Genomic DNA, 25510 nt, shown 5'->3' with positions numbered 1-25510 from the left:
TCAGAGTACTAAGTACGAACCAACAACGCAAACGGCATAACATATTGGCGCGGAAGCCTAGTCAAATGGTTTACTGCTTCGTAATTCGATACATTCAGTCATTTACCACATAGAGTTAACTTTTACTTTATCTAATTTTTTTTTTTCTTCGAATATAACTGCATTTGTTTTAATGCAATTCGGGGTCAGTCTTTTTTTCTAGACATGGAAAAATAAGTTCATAAACATATTTATTTATAAGTATTATTTACAGAAAAAATGTGTTTTTGTAAGTACATATGTATTTGCAGTCTAGGGAATCTAAGTGAATTTGCAGAGTCATATTTTTATAGCTGTTTTGTCTTTGAAAGTTTAGTAATTATACAAATGTAGATAATTGCTGAAAAATAAAGGACAAGACGCAATTTCGGAAAAATATAAAAAATAAAAATAATAAAAATTTCTCAATTTAATTATAAAAATAAATATTTTGTGCTTGGATCGATTAGTGCGGGAAGATAAATGAGAACTGACACCACGAGGCTTTTTACTGATATTTCTTAGCCGTAACAATGAAAAAAGGTGAGGTTAACACAAATAGCTATATTTTATAGAACCAAGAGTCACCATCTTTCACTGGCTGTTTTAACCGATTTGAACATTTGAGTCGCTTTATATGGGCATACGGATAAGGGATTAAGCTCATAAAAGAACTCTTTTATAACAGACAGTCAATCGTTGTTTCGAGTGAATATTGTAATGTGTGTGATATTTATAGATTCGGAAAAATGGGAAATTCTTTGTATTGTTTCCTTCCTGATCATAATTTTGGTGGATTAAGCAAATCATGTAGTAAAGAAAATAATCAGCATGTGGAAACTAATTAGTAAGGAAACCATTCGACGCTTCGTGAGTAAATTTGTATGATACATTTTGATATTTCAAACGTGTACGAAAGTGTGTCTATCCAGTAAGTCTTATATCAAGATTTTTCAAAAATCTAAAATAATCATGGAAAACATACTATACATAACTTAATAGTTTAAAATCACTCAGAATGTCTCGCCATAAAGTTTATACTTATATAAACGATCAGTGTGGCTAGCTGAGTCCGTTTAGCCATGTCCATATGTTTGCATATACGCGAACTAGTACCTAAATTTTTGAGATATTGATCCGAAAGTTTGCACACGTCTCTTCTCCCTAAGAAACGGCTCATTTGTCGGAACCGCCGGTATAGCTGCCATACAAGCAGATCTATCAAACCCAAGTCTTTGTATCGAAAACTTTTTTATGCCAAAGGCAACGTTATGGCCTCCAAGCAAATTGTCCAGATCGAATCACTATAGCATATAGCTGTCATTTAAAGTGATCGATCAAAACCAGGGAGAGATCTTAATAAAATATACTTTTTTTTCTTACTAAGTCAATTTAATTCGACTTGAAGGTTGTTTATATTGTACATACATGTTTGTTATCAAACAAAGGGGCTAGAAAGAACTAGCAAAACGTTTTACGCTGGATGCAAACAATTGGCCGGTTATGTTTTAAGATTTAGTCAAGTAAATGATTGCTATAAGAAATCCACTTGTGAAGGGTATTATATAGGGTGATCCATTTCAAATTTCACTACTTTTTTAAAGAAAAAAACACAGAAAATTAAATTTCAATGGGGAATGTATGTTATCATTCGAATGAACATTCTTTGGCATTTATTTTTTGAAGATGATCTCTTTCAAAGGTTGGACACGGCTACGTCTTACAGGGTCCATCTGTTGAGTCCGATTTTCGATGACTCGTTCAACCATTCCGACTGGTAACTAGCGAATGTTATACTCCAAGACCTGAATCGAAGCGGAATTGTCCACATAGACTTTAGACATTACATATCTCCACAGCAAAAAGTCTAACGCGGGAAACACATTATTTACAGAACGTGAGTTTTCGTAACAAAGTTAGGCGATTTGTAAACGTTGTTCAGGCATAGGTCTTTCCATGATGAAATGTCAAATAATACTGAACAAAAATAACATGACAGCTTGACACGACTCACACGTTATCTGCCAAAAAAGGCTATTGGAAAAAGTACCTCTACTTGGATCACCCGTTAGCTACGATGCAGCCGAAACTCTTGTTTTTTTTATATATTTGCTATACCTATGTGTATAATAGCATTGAATTAAGAAAATTAATTCTTCAATGAAGATATCGATTGAAAACACAGCATAGTTAAAGTTTTTCGTATGTAAACTGACCAATTTTGCCACACTCAGTTAAAATAATAAATTTACGTACAAGGACGCCTTAGCATTTTGCTTATCACGTGATGCTTAACATTGCTTTTAAGTTCTTACAGTGTTTAAATAGTCATAACAGAGAATGATAAAAACAAGAAAAAGTTGGGAGCAGCGGCAAATATGAAACTATAGAGGAGATAGTAACCACACGTGCATATACATACATATATATATATATATATACATATGTAGTGCATAACTACATGGGGGCGTCTCGCCCATTGGGAACGACGACACATCATCTGTGTAAATCGTCATCTACGTACAGCAACGGTAGTGGTGGTGTGGTCGGTGACTGTGGAAATGATGGCGGTGACGACAGCGTTGTCGTTCGTGTTTCCTTCAGCATTACTGTATGTTGCCTTGTTGTCACCGATGTAGGTTCAACCAGAGAACGTAAAACAATGAGAAGGTGCAGGTTCGACAGCGAACAATTTGTAGAAATTTATCAAGGAGTTCACCACAGATGCACGAGAAACAAATAACATTTTTCGCTTTTATAACAGCGGTGAATCTGTACACATACGCTCTCTTACCATAACCAACCGACGAATATTGAAGAGAATATAATATGTGAGCAAAACTGGGCATATTGATATACCATTTGAAATATATTCCCTTTTATTGAACTATTATTTATTATTTTTTAAATTATTTTATGTTAATTCATTTTTACTTTATTATGAGAAATATATCAAAATACTTTATAAGTACTTAATAGGTATTTTGATATATTTCTCAAAATAATTCATTAATTGTACTTGACACCATTATGGAGTCATAAAAGTACAGAATTGTGTTTTGCCGTCGGTATTTCACATTCATGCTTCAATTTTTCTTTTCAAATGCATGTGTAAACATATAATATGTAACAGGACATACATATATTATGTCGTTTACACATTTGTATGTATTTTTATGTAGATATGTACACTCATTACTTCATGTGAAAATTCCGTTGACACATTTTTTGCTTTTATGTCAAAGAGTCAATCTGTCGAAGAACTGACGCAACGACAAAGTGTCACAACATTGTGTTGTTGGTAGAAAATCCGAGATGTGCCATACACACTCTTACAAACATACATCGCATATGGGCAAGTGCAAAGTCAATGTGTGTACAAAAAAATCGAACGTACTTACGTAAATTCTTTGACAAATACAGTCAATCCCGGTTAAGTGCCAAAACCAAAGATGCAGATTTTTTGTGCTTTGTAGTACATAAGCGATTGTGGTACTTAAGCGAGTGGTACCAAAAATATTATTTCTATGTATTTAAAAAAAAATTACCGTTTTTTTTAAAAAATTAAGAAAAAAAAGTGAGATGCAGCAAGACACCGGCAGATAAGAGGGATTGGAGGAGTGATACTTAACCGGGGTTTACTGTATACATAAATCAGAGGAATATTGAATATTTTCTTTAAAAAGTTTCTTGAATTGTAAATCGACAAATTTACTATGTTGTCACTTTTATTCTAAAATATTTTAATACTCATATTTGAGGGGTTGTCACTTTTCCCTTCTAGAGGGAATATCAGAAATTTGTTCAATTTATGATTTTTAGCTTTTGCTATCGTCGCGAAAAGACGCTTGTAGGCAAACGCATGCTCGGGGAGATGTGTAAGGCGTTTGCTTTTATGAATGAAACGACTTAGCTTATTGCTTGTGCGCCAGCGTTCATGAATGAAAATGTTGTTGGTGTGTGATTTACTACAAATTTAGGATTTGTCAATTTGGCTGCCATATTGATTTCTGGTGCTGATGCTATTTGAGACAATTGTTGTTTTTGTACAACAATGTTTGTATTTTGCCTATTGGCTGATGTACTTACATTTGTACGCTTAAAGGTATGTAGATTTGTGTATGCATTACTAATTTTGCGCGGTCGTACGCATATTTGTACATACATACTTACATATAGAGCAGTGCGCTCACATGTTTTCATTGATAATTGGTAATATATTATTACAAGTATATTATATAATATAACATATTGATGTACATACATATGTACATACATAAACTATTAATTCTGTAACAACTGAAATTAGAAAATTATGAAAATAGTAAAATATCATTTCTTGCATAATCTTTCACATTTTATCAATGTAGAATTTGCGCAAAAAAATAATAATTTATCAATTTTTCATCATAAAAATCGTTTATATGGCAAAAAATAATCATGCATATGTGAAGTGGCATTTGTATTTCTTGTTTTCTCATTCATTTCATTTCATTTTTCTCTTTATATTGGTAGATACGTATTTTGTCAGAGAACGTTGTTAAAAATTCTCATTTCTGTTAAATAACAGCAAAACTATACAGAAAGTGGTGAACTCCTTGATCTCAATTTTTCAGCCAACCAATCGAGCATCATACAAAATTCAATTTGCACCTTCTCATTGTTTTACGTTCTCTGGTTCAACATTGGCATTTACACACTTTATCCAGAGAACGTAAAACAATGAGAAGGTGCAAATTGAATTTTGTATGATGCTCGATTGGTTGGCTGAAAAATTGAGATCAAGGAGTTCACCACTTTCTGTATAGTTTTGCTGTTATTTAACAGAAATGAGAATTTTTAACAACGTTCTCTGACAAAATACGTATCTACCAATATAAAGAGAAAAATGAAATGAAATGAATGAGAAAACAAGAAATACAAATGCCACTTCACATATGCATGATTATTTTTTGCCATATAAACGATTTTTATGATGAAAAATTGATAAATTATTATTTTTTTGCGCAAATTCTACATTGATAAAATGTGAAAGATTATGCAAGAAATGATATTTTACTATTTTCATAATTTTCTAATTTCAGTTGTTACAGAATTAATAGTTTATGTATGTACATATGTATGTACATCAATATGTTATATTATATAATATACTTGTAATAATATATTACCAATTATCAATGAAAACATGTGAGCGCACTGCTCTATATGTAAGTATGTATGTACAAATATGCGTACGACCGCGCAAAATTAGTAATGCATACACAAATCTACATACCTTTAAGCGTACAAATGTAAGTACATCAGCCAATAGGCAAAATACAAACATTGTTGTACAAAAACAACAATTGTCTCAAATAGCATCAGCACCAGAAATCAATATGGCAGCCAAATTGACAAATCCTAAATTTGTAGTAAATCACACACCAACAACATTTTCATTCATGAACGCTGGCGCACAAGCAATAAGCTAAGTCGTTTCATTCATAAAAGCAAACGCCTTACACATCTCCCCGAGCATGCGTTTGCCTACAAGCGTCTTTTCGCGACGATAGCAAAAGCTAAAAATCATAAATTGAACAAATTTCTGATATTCCCTCTAGAAGGGAAAAGTGACAACCCCTCAAATATGAGTATTAAAATATTTTAGAATAAAAGTGACAACATAGTAAATTTGTCGATTTACAATTCAAGAAACTTTTTAAAGAAAATATTCAATATTCCTCTGATTTATGTATACAGTAAACCCCGGTTAAGTATCACTCCTCCAATCCCTCTTATCTGCCGGTGTCTTGCTGCATCTCACTTTTTTTTCTTAATTTTTTAAAAAAAACGGTAATTTTTTTTTAAATACATAGAAATAATATTTTTGGTACCACTCGCTTAAGTACCACAATCGCTTATGTACTACAAAGCACAAAAAATCTGCATCTTTGGTTTTGGCACTTAACCGGGATTGACTGTATTTGTCAAAGAATTTACGTAAGTACGTTCGATTTTTTTGTACACACATTGACTTTGCACTTGCCCATATGCGATGTATGTTTGTAAGAGTGTGTATGGCACATCTCGGATTTTCTACCAACAACACAATGTTGTGACACTTTGTCGTTGCGTCAGTTCTTCGACAGATTGACTCTTTGACATAAAAGCAAAAAATGTGTCAACGGAATTTTCACATGAAGTAATGAGTGTACATATCTACATAAAAATACATACAAATGTGTAAACGACATAATATATGTATGTCCTGTTACATATTATATGTTTACACATGCATTTGAAAAGAAAAATTGAAGCATGAATGTGAAATACCGACGGCAAAACACAATTCTGTACTTTTATGACTCCATAATGGTGTCAAGTACAATTAATGAATTATTTTGAGAAATATATCAAAATACCTATTAAGTACTTATAAAGTATTTTGATATATTTCTCATAATAAAGTAAAAATGAATTAACATAAAATAATTTAAAAAATAATAAATAATAGTTCAATAAAAGGGAATATATTTCAAATGGTATATCAATATGCCCAGTTTTGCTCACATATTATATTCTCTTCAATATTCGTCGGTTGGTTATGGTAAGAGAGCGTATGTGTACAGATTCACCGCTGTTATAAAAGCGAAAAATGTTATTTGTTTCTCGTGCATCTGTGGTGAACTCCTTGATAAATTTCTACAAATTGTTCGCTGTCGAACCTGCACCTTCTCATTGTTTTACGTTCTCTGCTTTATCGATTTACAGTTTTCCTTAGCCGACTCGTTGGAACGAAACGCTAACAGCACAGGCCAAAACATAAAATACAAAATAATGAATAACAAGAAACGATACAAAAAGTATATGCATAAGTACATACTTATGTATTTATAGTATATCTCTATGAATATGTGAGCTTTTTCTTATATTTTGACAGCGTCAGGTTAGGGTGATGGCCTCTGCCGGTTACTTTGACTACTTTTGTTGCATGCATTGGCAAGAAAACGTGCGACTAACAGCCCTCCACAGTAATAAGCGCCAAGTAGTGAGAACTTAAGATGGAAAGAGCGATTATAAGCTTTTATAAACTTTTTCACTTGGAATTTGTGCCATTCGACGGATGACTTAATAAATGTAATAACTTCAGCGACGCCAACTTAAATCAACAAATAAAAAAATTAATATTCAGTTGTATTCACTTATGGACGAGTACATATACATATATATGTGTGTGTGTGTTTACATATATATATATATGTGTGTGCGTTAACGTACGCAATGCGCAAGGATGCAAGCAAAGATGACGTAGATGCTCGTAGTTGCGCACACATATTCACATATAAAACATATTTTCCCATACACACATAAATATTAATATGTGTATTGCGTAATATCAAATATATGTTTAAATGTATATAGTACAATAGATAGGAATTTGTTAGTACTGTGGCGACTGCTTACATCATACAAATTCGGAAAGTTACCGATTCAATTCAACAACTACAATAAATCGACGGGCAAAACGATGTCATCCAGTTTATGTGTCACTGCACGGAGTCTATTGGCGCCAGACACTTTCATACGTCCCTATGACCCAAGTTTCCCAAAACCACAATCATCACTTCGCAGTAAACGAATGTCCCTATGCAGTGCTATAATCGCTTGCATATACATACATACCAATACATATACATATTGTCAACAGTATCTCATGAAAGAGTTCACATAAAACTTTTCTATTAAGTGGAAATAAGTTTTTTTTTATTCTTTCTGTCAATATTTAATTTGTCCATTATTTTGTTATGATTTATTGTAATATATTACAGAATACACTGCAAAAAATAAGTTAACGTTTGGTGAATAGAATGTCCTATCAGTTTTTTTTGGTTTTTGTCGCCAATTAGATTTCTTTTTAGCTTTTATCCTTCTTCGTGGCCCGGAATCACTGCAGCAGTGGAGGACCCTTTTGTTAACGCCATCAGAGATCACGTGTTACTTTGAAAATATTTTATTTTTTCTTCAAAAATGTTACTGTGTATTCTTAAAATATGTATATACTTCTGTAGGTCATTTGACCAACTATTTCCGGTGTTGAAACGAATAATATCAATATCAAATAACGACTAGCAAACAACTCTCGTTTCTCTGGCAAAAAAAAAAATAATGACGTTTCTATAAAGTTTAGTTAGTGTAAGGGTTCTAGCTGGTCATTGTCCTATCGGTGTCCACGCGGTAAGGTTGAGAATCTTACTAGATGCCAATTGTAGAAACAATATAAAAGTAGGAACATCTCAACACTGCCTTTTTGACTTTCTCGCTTTGGTGAGATCAAGACTTAAACACTTGATAGCGCACACTTTCAGACCTCCCACTGGGCTGGTGGGAGTAGAAATAATACGCTTAAGTAGATTTGTACTGGCCTCAAGGCGCTTTTTCGACTTATAAGATCTGATTTTAGGATATATATTTTACGGCTTCACAGAGAAGTGTGTATAGTAGTTCAAGTGCGGTCGCCACCTTGAAGGTTAGCGATTAAACCTAACCTAATCTATCTAACCTAATCCAGTAAAATTAATCTTGCAGGAAGTTGGAAGTGCTGGAAGAGCTTTTCGCCCTCAATCATAAACCTGCTTATTATACTCTTACAACATGTTGCTACAGAGTATAATAGTTTGTTCACCTGACGGTTGTTTATATCCCCTAAAAATAATCGAGTTAGATATAGGGTATATAAATGATCAGTATGATGCGGCGAGTTAAAATTCGAGTGACTGACATACAGCGTCCATCCGTCCATGCAAGCGATAATTAGAGTACAAATTAAGATATCTTAATGAAACTAGGTATACAAGTTCCTTGACAAAAAAGTAAGGACGAATTCGTAGAAGGGCATAATCGGACCACTGCCATGTTCACAAAACGCATTTTACGTCGAGATCTTAAATTGAAAGTGCACAAAATACGCTTTATGGGCTCTTGAAAAGTTCCCAGAAGATCCAAGGTTTTCGAGTCATTTTTTGTTCAGCGATGAAGCCCAATTCTGGCTCAATGGGTATGTAAACAAGCAAAATTGCCACATTTAGGACAAAGAGCAACCTGAAGAGATTCAAGAGCTGCCATTTCATCCATAAAAAACAACGGTTTGGTGTGATTTGTGGGCTGGTGGAATCATCGGTTCATATTTCTTCTAAAATCATACCGATTAAAACGCCATGACAAACGACTATTTGATGCTTGAACTTGAAGCTCGTGATCTCGGCGGCATTTGGTTTCAACAAGACGTCGCCACTTCCCACATATCGCCATATATCATTATTTCCCACATATTATTATTGAGAGAACACTTCAGTAAGTAGATAATTTCACGTTTTAAGCCGATCGATTGGCCGCCAAGATCGTGTGATATCACACCGTTAAACTTTTTCCTGTGGGGATATGTAAAGTCTAAAGTCTATGCGGACAATCCCGCTTCGATTCAGGTCTTGAAGTATAACATCACGCGTGTCATTCGCTAGATACCAGTCAAAACTATCGTCAAAAAATCAGCAGGTAGAACAGAAATGTAAGTAAAGCGAAGCAATGAATAAAATTGGAAGTTATAAAACATTTTCCATTTTTCAATTATCTTTCCTTTCAATTTGCTGAAAAATTTAGAAACCACTGTAAACACACGCATACACACATCTGCAGTTACAAAAGTTTATCACTTCTGATTTAAAAAATTGCGTAAATATATATTTTCTAAATACAGACACACATATTTGAAAGTATGTGCGAATCTATTACAAAAGTATGTTTTTCGGCATTTTTTTCGGTGTTTTTGCTGCTCATTTAACGCCGTGCTGTCAATCAAAGCAATCAGCTAAACAAAAGCACGGGGCAATTCTTTTGATTTGATCTCAATTTTTATTCAACTTGGCTTAGAGACGCACACACATACATATGTATACACTCGTACAATGATGCAACTGCCTTTTGTGCAAAATATTCGAAGCGAATTTCTACCGTGGCTGCGCGTTATTAGAATTCATGCATACCTACATACATAAGTAGTGTATATGTATGTGTTTATGCAGTTATGCTATTTATAGTATGTTAAGCTCAATGGTACCTATGAAGAAAGTGTAGCATACTTTGCGGGGTAGGCCAGCAGGTAGGAAATGAAAATGAACAAATATAAAGAACACCGACATGTGAGTGTGTGTGTTTTCGCTGTGCGCCTCTTAACGGCATTTACTCACACACACACTTGTTTACGCCTCCGTGTGTCTGTTTGTATGGAATTGTGTACGTGTACGCGCAGCAGTGTGGTGAAAAGCAAAGGTAAGGTGGTACATTTCAAAGACTGTATACTAGTATAGAATAAAGGCATATTAGGCGCCGTAGCGCGATACAAAGCTACATGCATACGAGTGAGTGTGTGTGTGTGCCATTTTCATTGTAGTAAATTCTACTTTGCCTATTACATATTATTTCTTTCGTTTTGCGACTCGTACTAACCATTTTGTATTATATTTTTGTGTGTCTGTTTGTGTTGTTGTAGTTGTTCCGATTATTTGAGCTTTGTCTCCAAAGCGCTATTGTTATTTTGATTGTTTCCTCAAAGGATATTCGCACAGCTTACACCTGCTTAACTTCGTGGCTGCAATATTAAACGCGTTTATCTTATTTTCACTGTCACTTGCATTTGCACTTTTCAGTCTTTTTGGATTTGAAATCACACATATATTTGTGTTTGTGTATGTGTGTGACGATTTACACAGTTGTATGTATAATGACTAACGAGGTGTTGGCATTAAAATTGCACATTTCATTAGTAAAAATATTTCCTAATAAAAAAGTGAAACACTATTGTTTTCTCGACGTTCTTTTCGTTGTATTTTACGTCCGATTTTCACTCGGTCAGAATGTGTGTCTCACTCAATTCGATTATTCAGACTCCGCTTGTACCGCGATTAGCACCATTTGCTTTGTCACTGAAGAGGTTTTTGTCGCAGCCCTTTCTTCCTGTATACACTTTTTCCATTTGGCTTGCCTGTTTTTTTTTTTATTTTAACTTTTTCATTATTTTTCTGAGTTTTGGTTTTTTTTTTCGGTATGACACACAATTGCAATCGTGTGATGGCAGCGTAAAAGTGGGTGTTCGGTTGGGTGGTTGGGCGCTGTGGTGGTGGCGTTACAGTTTTCAGATACACAGAATATTATGTTGTTGCGTATTTGCAGAAAAAGCAGAAGGAATAAAACAATTTCAAGTTGCTCATTGAAAATTTTTCTTATACGCAAGAGCCTCACTACTTTTCAGTCGGAAAACAACACTTCATTTCACACTCGAATGCATAGCATTATTGACTTGCTTATTTGTAATTGCGCTATATTATATTATATTAAATTTTATTTACACTTAATTTATTCAGTTTAATTTTTTTCTTCAATAATAACACATTGTGGCCAAGAGTGCGACCGTCCTTCCATAAAGGGAAGACCGTAGAATTGTACTGACTTTTCACCACCGCATCGATTGTCACGACGGCACCACTGCTGTGCTACTGCTAAGCGACTGTTCGTGCATTGCCTGCGGTGGTACAAGTTGGCGCTGTTGGAGCCAAAGCTGTCGTTACTGCTGCCGCTGCTTTCACCTTGTTGTTGGTTGTCGTTTCCTATGCACCTCTTGTGCTTCACTCTTTACGTTTGTCGCAGAAGCTTGACGACTTTAGTACGACAAGCAGTCTTCGGCTCACCATGGTATCTATGAATTTTGCGCTATTCACCACACAATCGCTGCGCTCCACAAGACAGAGTTGAAGAACAAAAATAGCATAGATTTTTAATCATTAATCTGCGTATATGAATTCACTTATTAACGTACACATGTACAATTAAATATAAATTATATGATGGCTTACATACCAACGTTGTGGCATTCGTATTTATTTACCGTTACGCACCAAAAGTTCGCAGAGCGCAAGTCCAAGTTCATTGAGCGCAACCACTAGTGAGAGTAAGAGAGAGTGATATTTTTTGAGTATAAATAATTGCTTATATTATATATTGTTTGATAATGGCAACACCGTTACCCAAAATAAGTTTTGCAGATAAAAAATTTTTAATGAAATATCAAATATATAAAAAAAAAAAAATTTTTGAGCAATAACAAATGAGGCTTTGATAAATACTACTAGTTTAATTGATAAAAATACAATAAAAACACAGTTTTTTAATTGTTAATCCTCTTTTCCTGGTAATATACGATTTTGTGCTCTCCGATAATATATGTATATACATACATATATAATGTATGGTAAAAAAACTGGTCATTCGAGTGATCACGAAAAATTTTCTGGGAAAAATATATTAAGATAATTATGAGGCTTTGCCGTCGGCAAATATCACATATCATGAAATAATTAGCGACTTAAGAATTAGTGACTACACTGCCCTGCTTACGTCCGAATAGATGCAGAGTTTTCAACTCAATGATACTAACTGGTGGTATCAGAAGTAGGTGTTTGGGAAATAGCAAATGATGAAGAACTGAATCCCACTCGGTCTTTCAAATTAGTGTCAATCAGCCAAGAGAGTAAAGTACTGATACCACACTGCGCACATGACCAAAATTATATAGGCAGTTGCTGACCGACCAAGGAGGATAAAATATGCCTTTAAGTGAGTATGTGTGTACATATCCTAAAATCTACCAACTATTGCATTAGGTTGCCTTCAAACGCCATTTAAACGCCTTAAAAGCGACAACCAGCCGCATGGATGCCTAACTGTTTACAATGAAAATCATAGTGACAAAACCACAATGCAAAATTGACATCATAAATTAAAATTACTTCCACCCTTCTTCACCTTTGCAATTGCGGAAAACTAGATAACCAAATATCGTTGGCCTTAATAAATATATGTGCATGTATGTGTGCGTTACTACCGGATCCGGCAACGCAGGGATGAATATTTAGCGCTGCCCAGGAGTACCTTGGATTTCTGCGATGATTTGTAACAATTCCGATCGCAACAACGAGAATGAGTATTTAGTAAAATGCGATTGCACTGAATATCAACCACAAAAATAAAATAGCGAAACTCGTACACAATAAGGCGACGCATGCAATAATAAAATGGAATACCAGTGGAAAAAAGGGGCGAGTACGTAACCATCAACACGATTATTCCGCATAAAATAAATTGATTCCTGCTAAAAGTCAAAAGATACTCTCGGTGAGGGGTACTGCCCTCAAACACACACCAATGCATACACATACATATACACACTTATAATTATATATTTAAAAGAACTCTCGATCACTATAAATTTGTCCACAATAAGTTCCTTTATTGAGATCTCAAAAGGATTGGCGTTGCCTCAGTCTGCTGCACAAACACCCTCTTGCCATTCAAATATTCCAGCGCCGTTTGTTTGTTTGCTGCTTTCTTAAACTAAGTACACTCTTGAGTGGCATTCTTCAATTTTTTTGTATACTTACATACACTTGCATACATATACATATTGACAGACAATAAGCAGCGCTCGTACAAAGAAGTCTTCTTCAAACTGCATTGAGCATCTGTGCGCTGACATTTCGATGATACAATATGATCGGCAATGATCGCACTTACCTAAAGATATCGACGCACATGCATATGTATATACATACATATATATATATACAATACATACTCTCCATATGAAATATATTGAATATCTGTGTTTCGAATAACGCTTTGGCACCTCTATGACTCTTTCTATGCGCATCTCGACACATTAATAAATTATTGTGGAAGCGTCCTGGCAGGCTATTGTCTCTATAGCTAGTGTCCCTAAGTAAAATGTGTGTCAAAAATTAGGCATGCGGTTACATAAGCACATATTTATATATACATATATATATATATATATATATATATCTGTTTGAATGTGTACTTCTCTCCGTTCCATGCCAGACATATTGGCGTTGTCAACAAGATTTCCACGGTCACTTTGATATCGATTTCACACAATTTATTTAGCTTTTACTAAATGTCTTGTATATATGCATGTGCAAAACTGAGGTGTGTATGAGTCAGCGTAGAAAATTTGTATTTCATTTGAAGGAAATTATTTAAGATTATTATAAAAAAAAAAAGAGTTCTATTACAGATTCTGACATCGCACTCTCTTTTATCGTAAATACGTTCTTCAGAGTTCAAATTTTATATTACCCATGAATTCAAGTACCTAATTTTCTTAAATGCTCTGCATACTGGTTTCTATTCCCCCGAATATCTCGCTTTCTCATAGCGACCCACAAGTCAATAATGTTTTTTATAGGCACACCTTGTATGATACCTTACAAAAAAGCAGGTTTGGGAATGAAAAAAAAATACTGTACAATTATTTTAAAATGTTAAGGGTATATTAGCATATTTTAAAAATACACATTAAATTTCCGGTTACGTAGACCCGACTGTCGTGAGATCGGAGCTACACGCGATCTCCGATTGCGCTCAAAACGCTCCTACACTGCTGCAGTAATTCCGCTCTTCTCCGTGGATGAAACCTGAAAAAAACTTCTTACAAGAGGATATTATCGGTACAATGACCTCGAAAAAAGAATTTAAAAAGTGACTGGCGGTGTTTTTAAAAAAAGTTGAATTTTATCCCGAATTTTGGTCGTTTTGGTCTGCCAAAATTCGATTTCAGATCAGAACAAAATACTGGTAGGTCATTATATGAAGAACTATACGGAACATGAAAACAAAATTTCATAGTTATAGTATCATTTATCTCCGAGTAATCACTGCAGCAAATTCAAAAAATCCAGTTTCTAGAAAACGCGTTTAAAATAAACCGCTTAAGCTGCTAAATGAATCTAAGCAACACAAAACTCTGCGGAGTCGAAAATATTTTTAGGAGCCTTTTAGTAGCGATAATATTGATAGCCTTGATTTCAAACCTTACTTTACTTAATATTTTTTTTCAACTTTTTGGAAGATCATATTAAGAACAACCCTCTGAGACCAAAAAAATTGATACGAATTCTTTACTCTGTTGTCAGAACGTTGAAGCTTGCAATTCTACCGCTTTTGATTGTGTCGATCCAGTTGTTTGTTCAATTCGCAACTATATTCAATTCCTCGAATTGAAAATTTAACTGAATTCGATTACTTTTTTATATTTTGATATCACTTGATAAATTTTAAATTCAAACAAAAAATTAAAACAAGTTAAAATCTTAATTAGAAAATTTTCAAAGGCATTTATATTCTATAGTTTTCAAAGGCGTACATACATACATCTATAAATATATTTCGCAGAATTCTTTTAACAAATCAAATTTGTACATTTGTAAATCTTTTTAAGAATTTTATTAATTAGCAGATAACTTCTCTTATTGAGAAGGTGTCAATAGGTATCAAGTATTCATTGCAGGCGTTCAATTGTCCTGCTAGTGTCAATTGTCGCACCAAAGTCGGCCACTTCTGACGGTGCGGCTGAGTGTAGCAATTGTCTGACAGAGTTGTCAAAAAAGAAAACATCAAACGTGCGCCGTCATTTCGTTGTATTGTTTGCAATGAACACTTTTTCATTTATGTATGTTTGTTTGTTTAAGAAACAGGAAGACAATAAGCGATTTTCTGCAATATTTTTCAAATGTCCCCTTTACATGCTACACACTGTGCTAACACCACAATTGATATATTTTACTAGAAATGATGACAACCGCAAATAATTGACTATCAAACACATTTTGGTGGTTTGATTTCAGAATTAAATATTTTGGACTCAGTTGCGAGTTTTATGAGTATATTCGTGTACTTAATAGCAGAGTAAAAAAATGTAATATTGACGGTAAGTCTTTATTTAGATATTCTAAGATACTGAACTGCAAGCAAGAGTTCAGAGTTTCTACATATTATACATATATTATCATATATCACAAAAATAAGCTTCATATTTTTATTAGTTCGAAATAGGAGAAAACGTAAGAGATGTGTTCACAGGAAGAGGTGGTTTTTCGCGACTGTGTACATTCGATTATCGATATATTTTTTTTTTGTTATAATCGGACGCATATGTTTGTCATGTGCTTGCATTAGGAGCCAATTTCAATTAGTAGCTTGTTTTTGACAACAGAAAAGGTTAGTCAAGCTTTTATGTGCTCTGCGATTTTTGACTTTTGAAAGAAATGGACCAAAGAATATATATTAAATTTTGCATTAAAAATGGAATAAAGTGCCTTGGAGCACTTGAAATGTTGACTGTGGCATTCGATGAGCTCATTTTGCCAATCATGCAAGAATGTGACAGCGTATTCATGTCGCTTGGCATGACCGTTAACCAAAATGTTTTGAATCGATCTCCAAGAGATGCTAAGATTATCTGCTATCTCTCTGATGTCAACACGAGGATCTTCAAGGACTGTTTCTTTAACTTTCTCGATGTTATCGTCATTAACAAAGGTGGAAAGACTTCACGACCTTCACTTAAAGTTTCGTGCCACTCGAATACTAGTATCCGTGATTTAGAAGAATAATAAATAACAATAAACTAATTTCTGTTAGTCTGCTTGACTTCAAAGTAGATATATTGGTTATTAAGGAAGGCTGTGAAAATGAGCACGTCAAGATACCAAAGCCGAAAATAATTGGTTGACCATGTCAACACAAGTTGAAACATCTAAGATTGTCAATTTAAAAATTTCAGTATTTAATAAAAAACCTAATATTTATTTTTAAAAAATTTTTATTATGTTTTTATAAATTTATTTATTTATGGTAATGGTAAACTTAAGAAATTAATAAACATTAGTTAGCTAGTTGGACTCTTAATTCATACTAGTTTCAAAGTAGATAATACGTAACCAGTAGATTTGATTGCCGGGCATATAGATATGACAAAAATAATTATGTAACCACATTGACCTGCGTTCATATCAAAAACTTCGTACCACATACTTTTTTACCACAACCCCACAAAAACGCAAAATTAATTGATAAAATTGCGCATTTTGGTCGCAAATCCGTAGTGAATAAAATCCCATCCATCATTTTCACATTAGTTTCCTTTTCACTTTCCATAGCAAAAAAGGCACAAAAATAGAGCGTTTTCATAGAAAATTTCACGTATTTAATATTTTAGTTTTCGAGTAGTGTATTTAATGTTCTATAATAAAAACGGCACGGGACAGAAAGTATACGCAATTAATGCATATAAATGTATGTATGTGCACTTAAATGTAAATGGATTGATGTGTATGGGGCAGATCAATCAAAAGCAAAGGTGACAATACAATCAAATGCACTTTGTTTCACTATTATGTGAAACAATAAAGTTTTGAAATTTTTCGCGGTAATATTATATAGACAGCCTTCTTCCACTGGCAGAGTTCAAAAATGAAAGTGTGTTCATTTTGACTGAGCGACTTGGATGCCGCGTAGCAAAACTCAGAGTCATGTGGCAAAGATGCGTTATCACATATGAATGCATGTGTGTGTGTGTACAATGTAGGTTTCCAAAAATCATTGCACCATGATGAATGTCATCAGCATTTTCCATTGTGAAATAATGCAAAGAATTTATCGCCTATTTTATGCATCTTAACCGAGGAACGAAACAACAACGCAGTGGGTGTCACCATATGCTATGTAGGAACACTAATAACCAACGTACAAATATGAAAATTCGCAAATTCAGTAACTCAGAAATGAACGAAATTTTTTCATCAAGTCATTCGGTATTCACTCACTGGTTTATTCATCTTTTCCGATTACACGGAGAATCAGGGCACAGATGTGCCTACCGTTGCAATTGTCATCTAACCTAAAACACCATGTATCGTATGTTATGTATGTGGAACTGTTTTGTTAGACTGGCCCACAATGCTGACATAGCCCCTTCGACATTGTGCCAAAAATCGGCTATTGTGCCGACTAAGTGTGAAAAGGCTTTTGCAACAACTGAATCTTTTGAAAAATTCAACATTTCTAAGTATACATATTTGTTTGTATGAATGTAGGTGTATGTATGTAGAGTGAATAGCATGCGCTTGAATGGGGTTTGAGCAAAAAATGCTTGCACACACTGTATTGAACCGCATGTGGCTTGACCATCCATTCACGGTCTGTGCAATAGTTACTGTTTTTTTTTTTTCAATTTGCATTTGACTTTTCGTCATTGTCAACGACCCGAAAATATTGAATTGTCAATGGTGACAACCACTTACGCTTGCCCAACTTCATTCAGAGCGATTAAGGCATTACGGTAGCAAACAACACAGACAAACGAAGGTGTGCAAAATACGTATTACAGCATTCGCATTCATTGGCAAATCGACGTGAGGTGCATGCACTCATAGATCAAATAAGTTGTTGCACTCATTGTAAAATTCAAAAATGGAAAAAACATACAAATGTTTTTATGTGTGTTTGACGGATAGAAAATCTTTTTTGGCGCACAGCTTGTAGCTGACAATAGTACACACGGGAGCAAGCAAATCTGCCATAATCCTAAAAGCGTGTTATCTGCCAAATTGAATAAAGTTTAATGGATAAAGATCAGTACCATATCATTACAGGCGGTCACCGTGTGTCAAAGAGCAAACGAATGTGTTATTCCCCGTCCAGAAAAAATATATTTTACATCTTACATCATTTATTTAACAACTCTGCAAGTTTCATGAATATAGAATTTTTCTGTACACAAGTAGCCGTTTGTGCGAAAAATGCATACCCAAATTTCGACCGAGTTTCTCGACGACTGGTAAGTCGATCTTTCATTCTCCTTTTGGTCTTCCGAACACAGAGGAAATTCCTCGCTTCTTCTGCTATTAATGTTTTCTGATTAGGAAACTTTACAATCACACAGATGGAAAATACTACTCACTTAGAAAAACTGTTAAATGTCTTCATTTTTAATTTCTCTGTTGACACTTTTGTGATGCCCCATGAAGGCCATGATGTGAGTTCGTTAATTATTTAATTGTTAATGGGAGACGTTTCGCCTAGTCCTCCTGCTTTATTAAATAGCTCTTAGTTATTTTAGTTTGAAAACACACTGGCAGTTGAAAAATGGAACACCAAGCCCATCGCGTTCGATTGAAAGTTCGGATCATAAAAGACTGTGTTCGATTGGGATATTCGGGTTAATCAGCTTCATTTTAATTTTAAAAAAATGTTCCCTTTATAAAAAGCACTCGTTTGAAATAGGTGTCCAGACTAGAAACGGAATTAAGAATTAGAAATAATGTCTGGCCCGAAATATCCACTAGTTATCCAAAGATGTTTTAAACTTTAATTTAAATGTCGGAAAAGAGCTCATATGTTATACAAGTAAGAAGATGAACTCCAACAAAAATATTTTTTTTCTTAATAATAATAGTTCTGTTAATAATAACATTTATTTTGTCCCACTGTGTCGATATTATTATTGGCCGACTCTTTTAAATGCAAATAACATGGCCTAATCTACTTTCCATGCATTTACAAATATCAAATGTATTTATAACACACCAAAAACCGCACATAGTCGTGGACCAAGGCACATCCAATTACATTCCCACATACAAACATATGGTCATGCTTGTAAAATCCAGGTAAAATACGACTTAGATAGTAGTTATGGTGACAGAAATTCCGCACGAACACTTCCGATCCAGATGTGGCACTACTTAAGTTGTCAAAATCGAAACAAAAGCGACGTATGCCAAATCCAAAGCCAACATTTTAACGGTCAGTTGTGTAAATTCAAACTCATTGGTTAGACTACTTGCTGATGCTTTGTGTAGGAGAATGAAGTGAATTACACGGCAATAATCGGATTTGAGGCCTATGAAGCATTTTAAAGGAAATAAATATGTCAACGACATCAAGAAGAAGCTAAAAAACAATTATAATCGCTTATTTGAATAACTGGAAAACGTTGAATTTTTCCTTCCAGAGGATTTTCGCACAATTGACGCAAGAACCGAAATAAGATTAAGAAATCATACTTACCCAATTATGTATTTGTAATGAATGTCTGCACATAGAAGAGACAAATGATCACAACTGAAATTAAAGCAGGAAGAAGACCCGTGGTAAGGAGATTTCAGAAAAAATTGCACTGCAAATAAGAAATAAATATAGCTCTGTAGCAAAATTCATCTACAATAGACAAACTGGTCGAGCAAAGCATATTATTAGTTGACTAAATAAACTTAACAAGGAAGAAACTTAGAGAGCTACAAAAAAATGTGTTATAATCCATTGATGCTTATTATTTTTAGGCGTATTGCCGTCTTCTATGCGCAAATTTTGTGATTTCAGCACGTGAGAGTACGTAGAATGATTTTATTAATGAATGTATAACCGCTTGTTATGCAATATATTCAATTCGAAAATCGTTATGTTTTGACGAATAGAAGAATATTCTAAGAAATTTATTAAACGTGCGAAACATTCCAATAAGAACTATACCAAAAAATATTAGCAATTATTGGAGTGATTGTAAAACGATATGTATAAATAACACATGGAAGTATGCAAGGGTTAAGGAAGACACTAGCTTAGTAAGGGATTAATTGTCAATTAAATTCTGACCGTTTTCTGATGAGTAGAAGTTTTATTCAAAAATTGCGGATGAATTAAGAGATTAGCACAGTTCGAAAACAGCGTTTGAATCAGTCTGCCTCACGCACGTGAAGTTTTATCGAAAATGTACTATTCAAATGGGCAACGATGGTGCTCGGAAGCGCATGTGCCGACTTGAAATTTTAACTTTAGGTTCGCAATAACACTATCTAACAAACTATGTACTATTTATAAGTATTTTATTTTATTATTGCATATTTCTATGAACAATTTACTGCTAATTTTTACGTTAAAGCTTTTGTACAAGTCTACCATGTTACGACTGGCGGATTTACCTTACTTCCAGAATAAATTGTCAAAGTCACTTAAGAAGCTAAAAGGCAGTTAGGAACAAAAGTCTTTTATGTAGAATGAGTAAAATGTGTAAAATATGTTAATTGTGTATGATATGCTTTCGAAGTAAATCTAATGTGAAAATATTCCTATAAAAATATTTAAATTAAATATTTACCTCATATCTAAAATTATTGTTGGTTCTTTACACAACTTGCGAAAAATATTTGGAAGATAAATAAATAATAATTAATTTTCAAACAAAGTCTCGATGTATTTTTTTTTCCGAATAGGTTTGGTTAAGTAATTTTAAATACCTTTAATAAAGGAAGCATTATCGAAATCTAGAAAACGGTTTTAGCCATCAAGTTACATTCTACAAGTAAACACAAATTTATCCGAAATTACCATATAGTCACGCGAAGTGCCTAAAATGTCAGTTAAATCATACAATTTAAGCCAACGCACAATATGATTTTATGTGATAGCCCAATTCGGCTGTTGCTATTACAGCAAAAATATTTCTAAAATAGTTTCGAGGAAAGCTGACGTAGCTTAACTCTTGGTTGCATAAGAAAAGGCAAATTCCTGTATTGAAATTTTTTAGACGTAATTTGGAGTTGTTTGATTATATAACGATAATAGATTTTTTCTGGTCGTTCAATAAGAGCGGCGATTTCTATAGCTCAAAAGTAATGTGTGATTACATTATGTAATAAGTATACCATATAAAAATTATTATTTACAATAGTGAATGCTCATAAGTGAAAAAACGAAAAAAAATGAAAAGGAAAATTCGAAACATTACGCTTAAGTACATAGATTTCAAAAAAATTAAAAATTTGGATATCATCCACCTTTTCCTTTTATTCAAACTCGTGGCAGTATTTTTTAAATAGAAAAAATTTTTTTTTCGAAGATCCGAAAAATCTTATACAACATCGAAGTATAAAAAATGGAACGTTATTTCGATATTTAAAATTTTTTTAATACATAATTTATAATAGTATTTTGCAATAAGCCTAGTTTTGAACTATAAAATCAAACATTTCAATTTTGGAAAAATTAATCTTTTACTTACTACTCAATCAATCGAAAAAAAATTGTTTTACTCCAATACCCAGAAAAAACTCGATTTTGCCATACAGTATTATTGATACTTTCAATCAAAGTTTCGATACTTCTAACAACGCACTTTTCTCTACGTACCTAAAGGTGTCTAAGCACGTACTAATCTAAAAATACAAATTGTACATATATTCTTATGTATATCCTTAAGCGCTGAATCAAGCAGCTCTTATAGACACAAGTCAAAAGCAAGAGATATGTGGAAAAGTATTCAAGGGTTGTTTATTCGATTTTCAATCTTATTTTCAATAATTCGCATTGTGCTATGATACTGTGTTAGAAACCAAAGTTACGAACAATCACAGCAACCGCAAAGTGACGTACAGCGACATCCTTACTTACACATGCACACACTTCTATGGCCAAATGTATCTGCCATTCCGTTTTACAAATCATCCCTTTCGCCGCATAGTTCGCGTATAAAGTGGAAGAAGCCACCATTGCTACCGCATGCTTGGTTTATGTTGCCACGAGTTGAGTGCAACATAAATTAATCGATACCTTTTGGACGGATACGAGTACGTACTTAGCCATGGGTGTACATATGTGTGTAGGTCCATAAGTGCTACTTATTATCTTCGTAGAATGCGGCGCGCGAGTCACTATCAATATCACCGCTTTAGCGCATTGTCAACACCGCACGCGGCCGCGTTGGCTCGTCCTGCGTCCTGTGTCCTTTTTGTGGTCTTTGTTGGTGTACCATTTGGCTGCTTCTTTGCTCAAATCATTACCACTAGTAGTATATATATATATATGTACATGTGTACATAAATTTTATATAAATTTGTCCGTGCGCTTTGCTTTTGTTTGTTTGAATCCACAGATGCGCGTTTATAACTATGACAACCCTAAGAGCCGCCCATGTCATATCTATTGTACCAAAATTCCAAGTGCTACACATTGAATTTCATTTTTTTCTTTGTCATTTACGATGAATCAGTCCGAAAACCATTCATTCGCATAAAAAAAAGTGAAATAAAATGAAACCAACTGCCTCAACAACTAATTTGATTTATGTTTCACGCAAAAGTGCGGTTTACGTTTGCAGCGCGCATCCCAGTTAGGCCTTCAAAGTTTATAGGCTCGGCAGAGGTATCATAGCAAAAACAAATACATAGTTACTCATATTTGACACCTTGATGATTTCTCGCTCATTTTATAGTCCGGAAAGGCGAGATTTCTTAAATATTTTATTTTATTTGCAATAATCGCCATTTTGTATGCACTCGATTCGATATTTACATACATACGTACGTTATCGCATTAAATAAATTTCAATCCGCAAAATTTTGAATAAAAAAAAAAAACACTTAAGAACGTTAACTTCAACTTGATTTGAATCCGTCAATTTGAATGGCAACTATATCATATAGTGATCCGATCTTAGCAATTCGCATATTTTGCCAGATTGCGACAAATTAGCAGCTTTTTGGGGAAAAAAGGACGGGTGCGAAATTTCAAATCGATATCTCAAAAACTGAAGGAATAGTTCACGTATATATAGAAGTGCAGACGGTCAACTCAGCTAAGCACGTTAATCATTTACAAACTTAGTGGCAAACTTAATATATTTACGAGTACCCTGTTAAGGGCTATAAAGATATTAGTGCAAAGTGTAAAAAGGAACATAATATACCACTAAAAATTTCATGTTTTCTGTCCACATTTCTTCATTCTTTCTACAACTACTTAACTCGTTTTGACGCAATAATCGTCAAAGTTTAGAAAAGGCTGTCTTGAAGTTCGTTTTATTTCACAAGGAGAAACAAGTAAGCTGAGAAATTAAAGTTTATGTAGATATGTTGCTGACATCTAGATATATCAAAAGCATTTTTAGGGCATATCGCTTATGAATTTTTGGGTATGTGAAATTTTTAAAAAGGGGGCTCCGGGCGTCCTTAAAATTGCCCAAAAGCACGAAAGAATTCTGATTCTGACCACTGTTTAAAGTATTGCATCAGTAGAAGCCCAAATGGTTGTGTACATATCGAAGAAAATTTCAATAAAAACGCATATATTATAAATTATATAAAAATTGAAAATTCCATGTTGTGCAGATATTGATTAGAAATGGCTTTTTATGATCTAGTATTTAGGACAATCACACTCTTTCTTAGATACTAACTAGTGCTTAAATCTATTCTAAAGTACAAGGTGCGTTCCAAAGTAAACAGGACTTTTAAAAAAAATACAGAACAAATGGTTTTATCGGCAAAATCAATTAATTTTATTCAAAATAGTATCCTTCTGCTTTAATGCAGCTTTTTGCACGGTCCAAAAGCATGTCGAACGAGTTTTTTAGCTCGTTGCTCGGTATGGCCTCCACGTCTGCATAACGCTTTCCTTTCATCGGCAAATGCATTATTCCGAAAAGGTAGAAGTCGCACGGTGCCATATCAGGTGAATACGGGGAGTGGTTAAAATGTGATTTTTGGTCAAATAATCGGCCACAAGCGTCGATCGATGAGACGGCGCATTATCGTGCGAAAAATGCCAACTTTCATCTTCGCGATATTCAGCCCGAACCCGTTGAATACGGCGCACCAAACGCTTCAAAACTCCAAGGTAGAATAACGCATTAACGTTTTGGCCGGGTGAAACAAATTCTTTGTGGGCAATACCCTTGGAATCCTAAAAACAAATCAGCATTGTCTTCATTTTCGACTTCTCCAGGCGCAATTTTTTGGGTTTCGGCTCATTTCTCATTTATGTCCTCACGACCGCTTTGAAAACATTGAAACCACTCGTGCACTCTGCTACGGGACAGTCAATCATCGCCATAAACTTGTTTCATCAATTGAAACGTTTCGGTAAAAGTTTTACCAATTTTAAAACCAAATTTAATGTTGGCTCTTTGTTCGAAGCCCATTTTCGCACCGATGACAAAAACTTACTGACACTTAAAACGAAATAACTTCACTTCTAATAGATGAAATGTCATGAAATTTTTACTGAAAGTCGATAAAGGATAGCAGATTCCGCATATAGGCAGGTCGACATATAGATGACGCTACTAGAGTTTACTTTGTTACTTTTTTACTGTTTACTTTGGAACGCACCTTGTATTGTATATGGTATATGTATGATACTATTAGCTTTTTATTCCTAACGGAGCCCAAAGCTATTAGTAAGATCAAATCTGCGTCGAACTGCATAAAAGCGAAAGTAATGATTTTCCAAGGTTTATGCAACCTCCTTGACTTTTCTACAGACTTTATGTACGAGTGATTATGTAATAACAATAAGTGTTTGATGGCTACTTATGACAAGTTAATTATGAGAAACATGACAAAGGTATAGTATTATATTTTGAAGAATCTACATACTCTTTAACAAGTAAGGAAGGGCTAAGTTCGGGTGTAACTAAACATTTCATACTTTTGCAACTCGCAAGGATCAAAGCCGAGGAATCACCTAAAGGTGTTGGCAAAACTTTACATATATGAAGAAATATAGCGAAAGGGTTCAACTTCATTGTTCGATGAAATGGTGAACG

The 25510-nt window shown here is 34.1% G+C and overlaps 1 protein-coding gene across 3 annotated transcripts in view; it reads right to left on the bottom strand.

Moving 5' to 3' along the window:
- The window catches only part of LOC106622839 (probable sodium/potassium/calcium exchanger CG1090), a 58769-nt gene that overhangs the window by 12553 nt on the left and 20706 nt on the right, over positions 1-25510 (bottom strand). The window contains exons 3-4 of one of the 3 annotated variants that reach the window (XM_036361302.2): positions 11907-11992; positions 10504-11839 (exon numbers count right to left, since the gene is read on the bottom strand). In XM_036361302.2, the coding sequence (XP_036217195.2) occupies positions 10504-10506 (3 nt within the window). In that variant the 5' untranslated portion in view covers positions 10507-11839; positions 11907-11992. Of the gene's footprint in view, positions 1-10503; positions 11840-11906; positions 12111-25510 lie in introns of those variants that run through there. The other 2 variants (XM_036361304.2, XM_070105919.1) reach the window with 2 other exon arrangements.

The sequence above is a fragment of the Bactrocera oleae genome, chromosome 2, assembly GCF_042242935.1.
Source record: "Bactrocera oleae isolate idBacOlea1 chromosome 2, idBacOlea1, whole genome shotgun sequence".
NCBI classification, from domain to species: Eukaryota; Metazoa; Arthropoda; class Insecta; order Diptera; family Tephritidae; genus Bactrocera; species Bactrocera oleae.
Note: the sequence above shows the minus strand (reverse complement) of the source record. Positions and strands in the feature narration are given on the sequence as shown.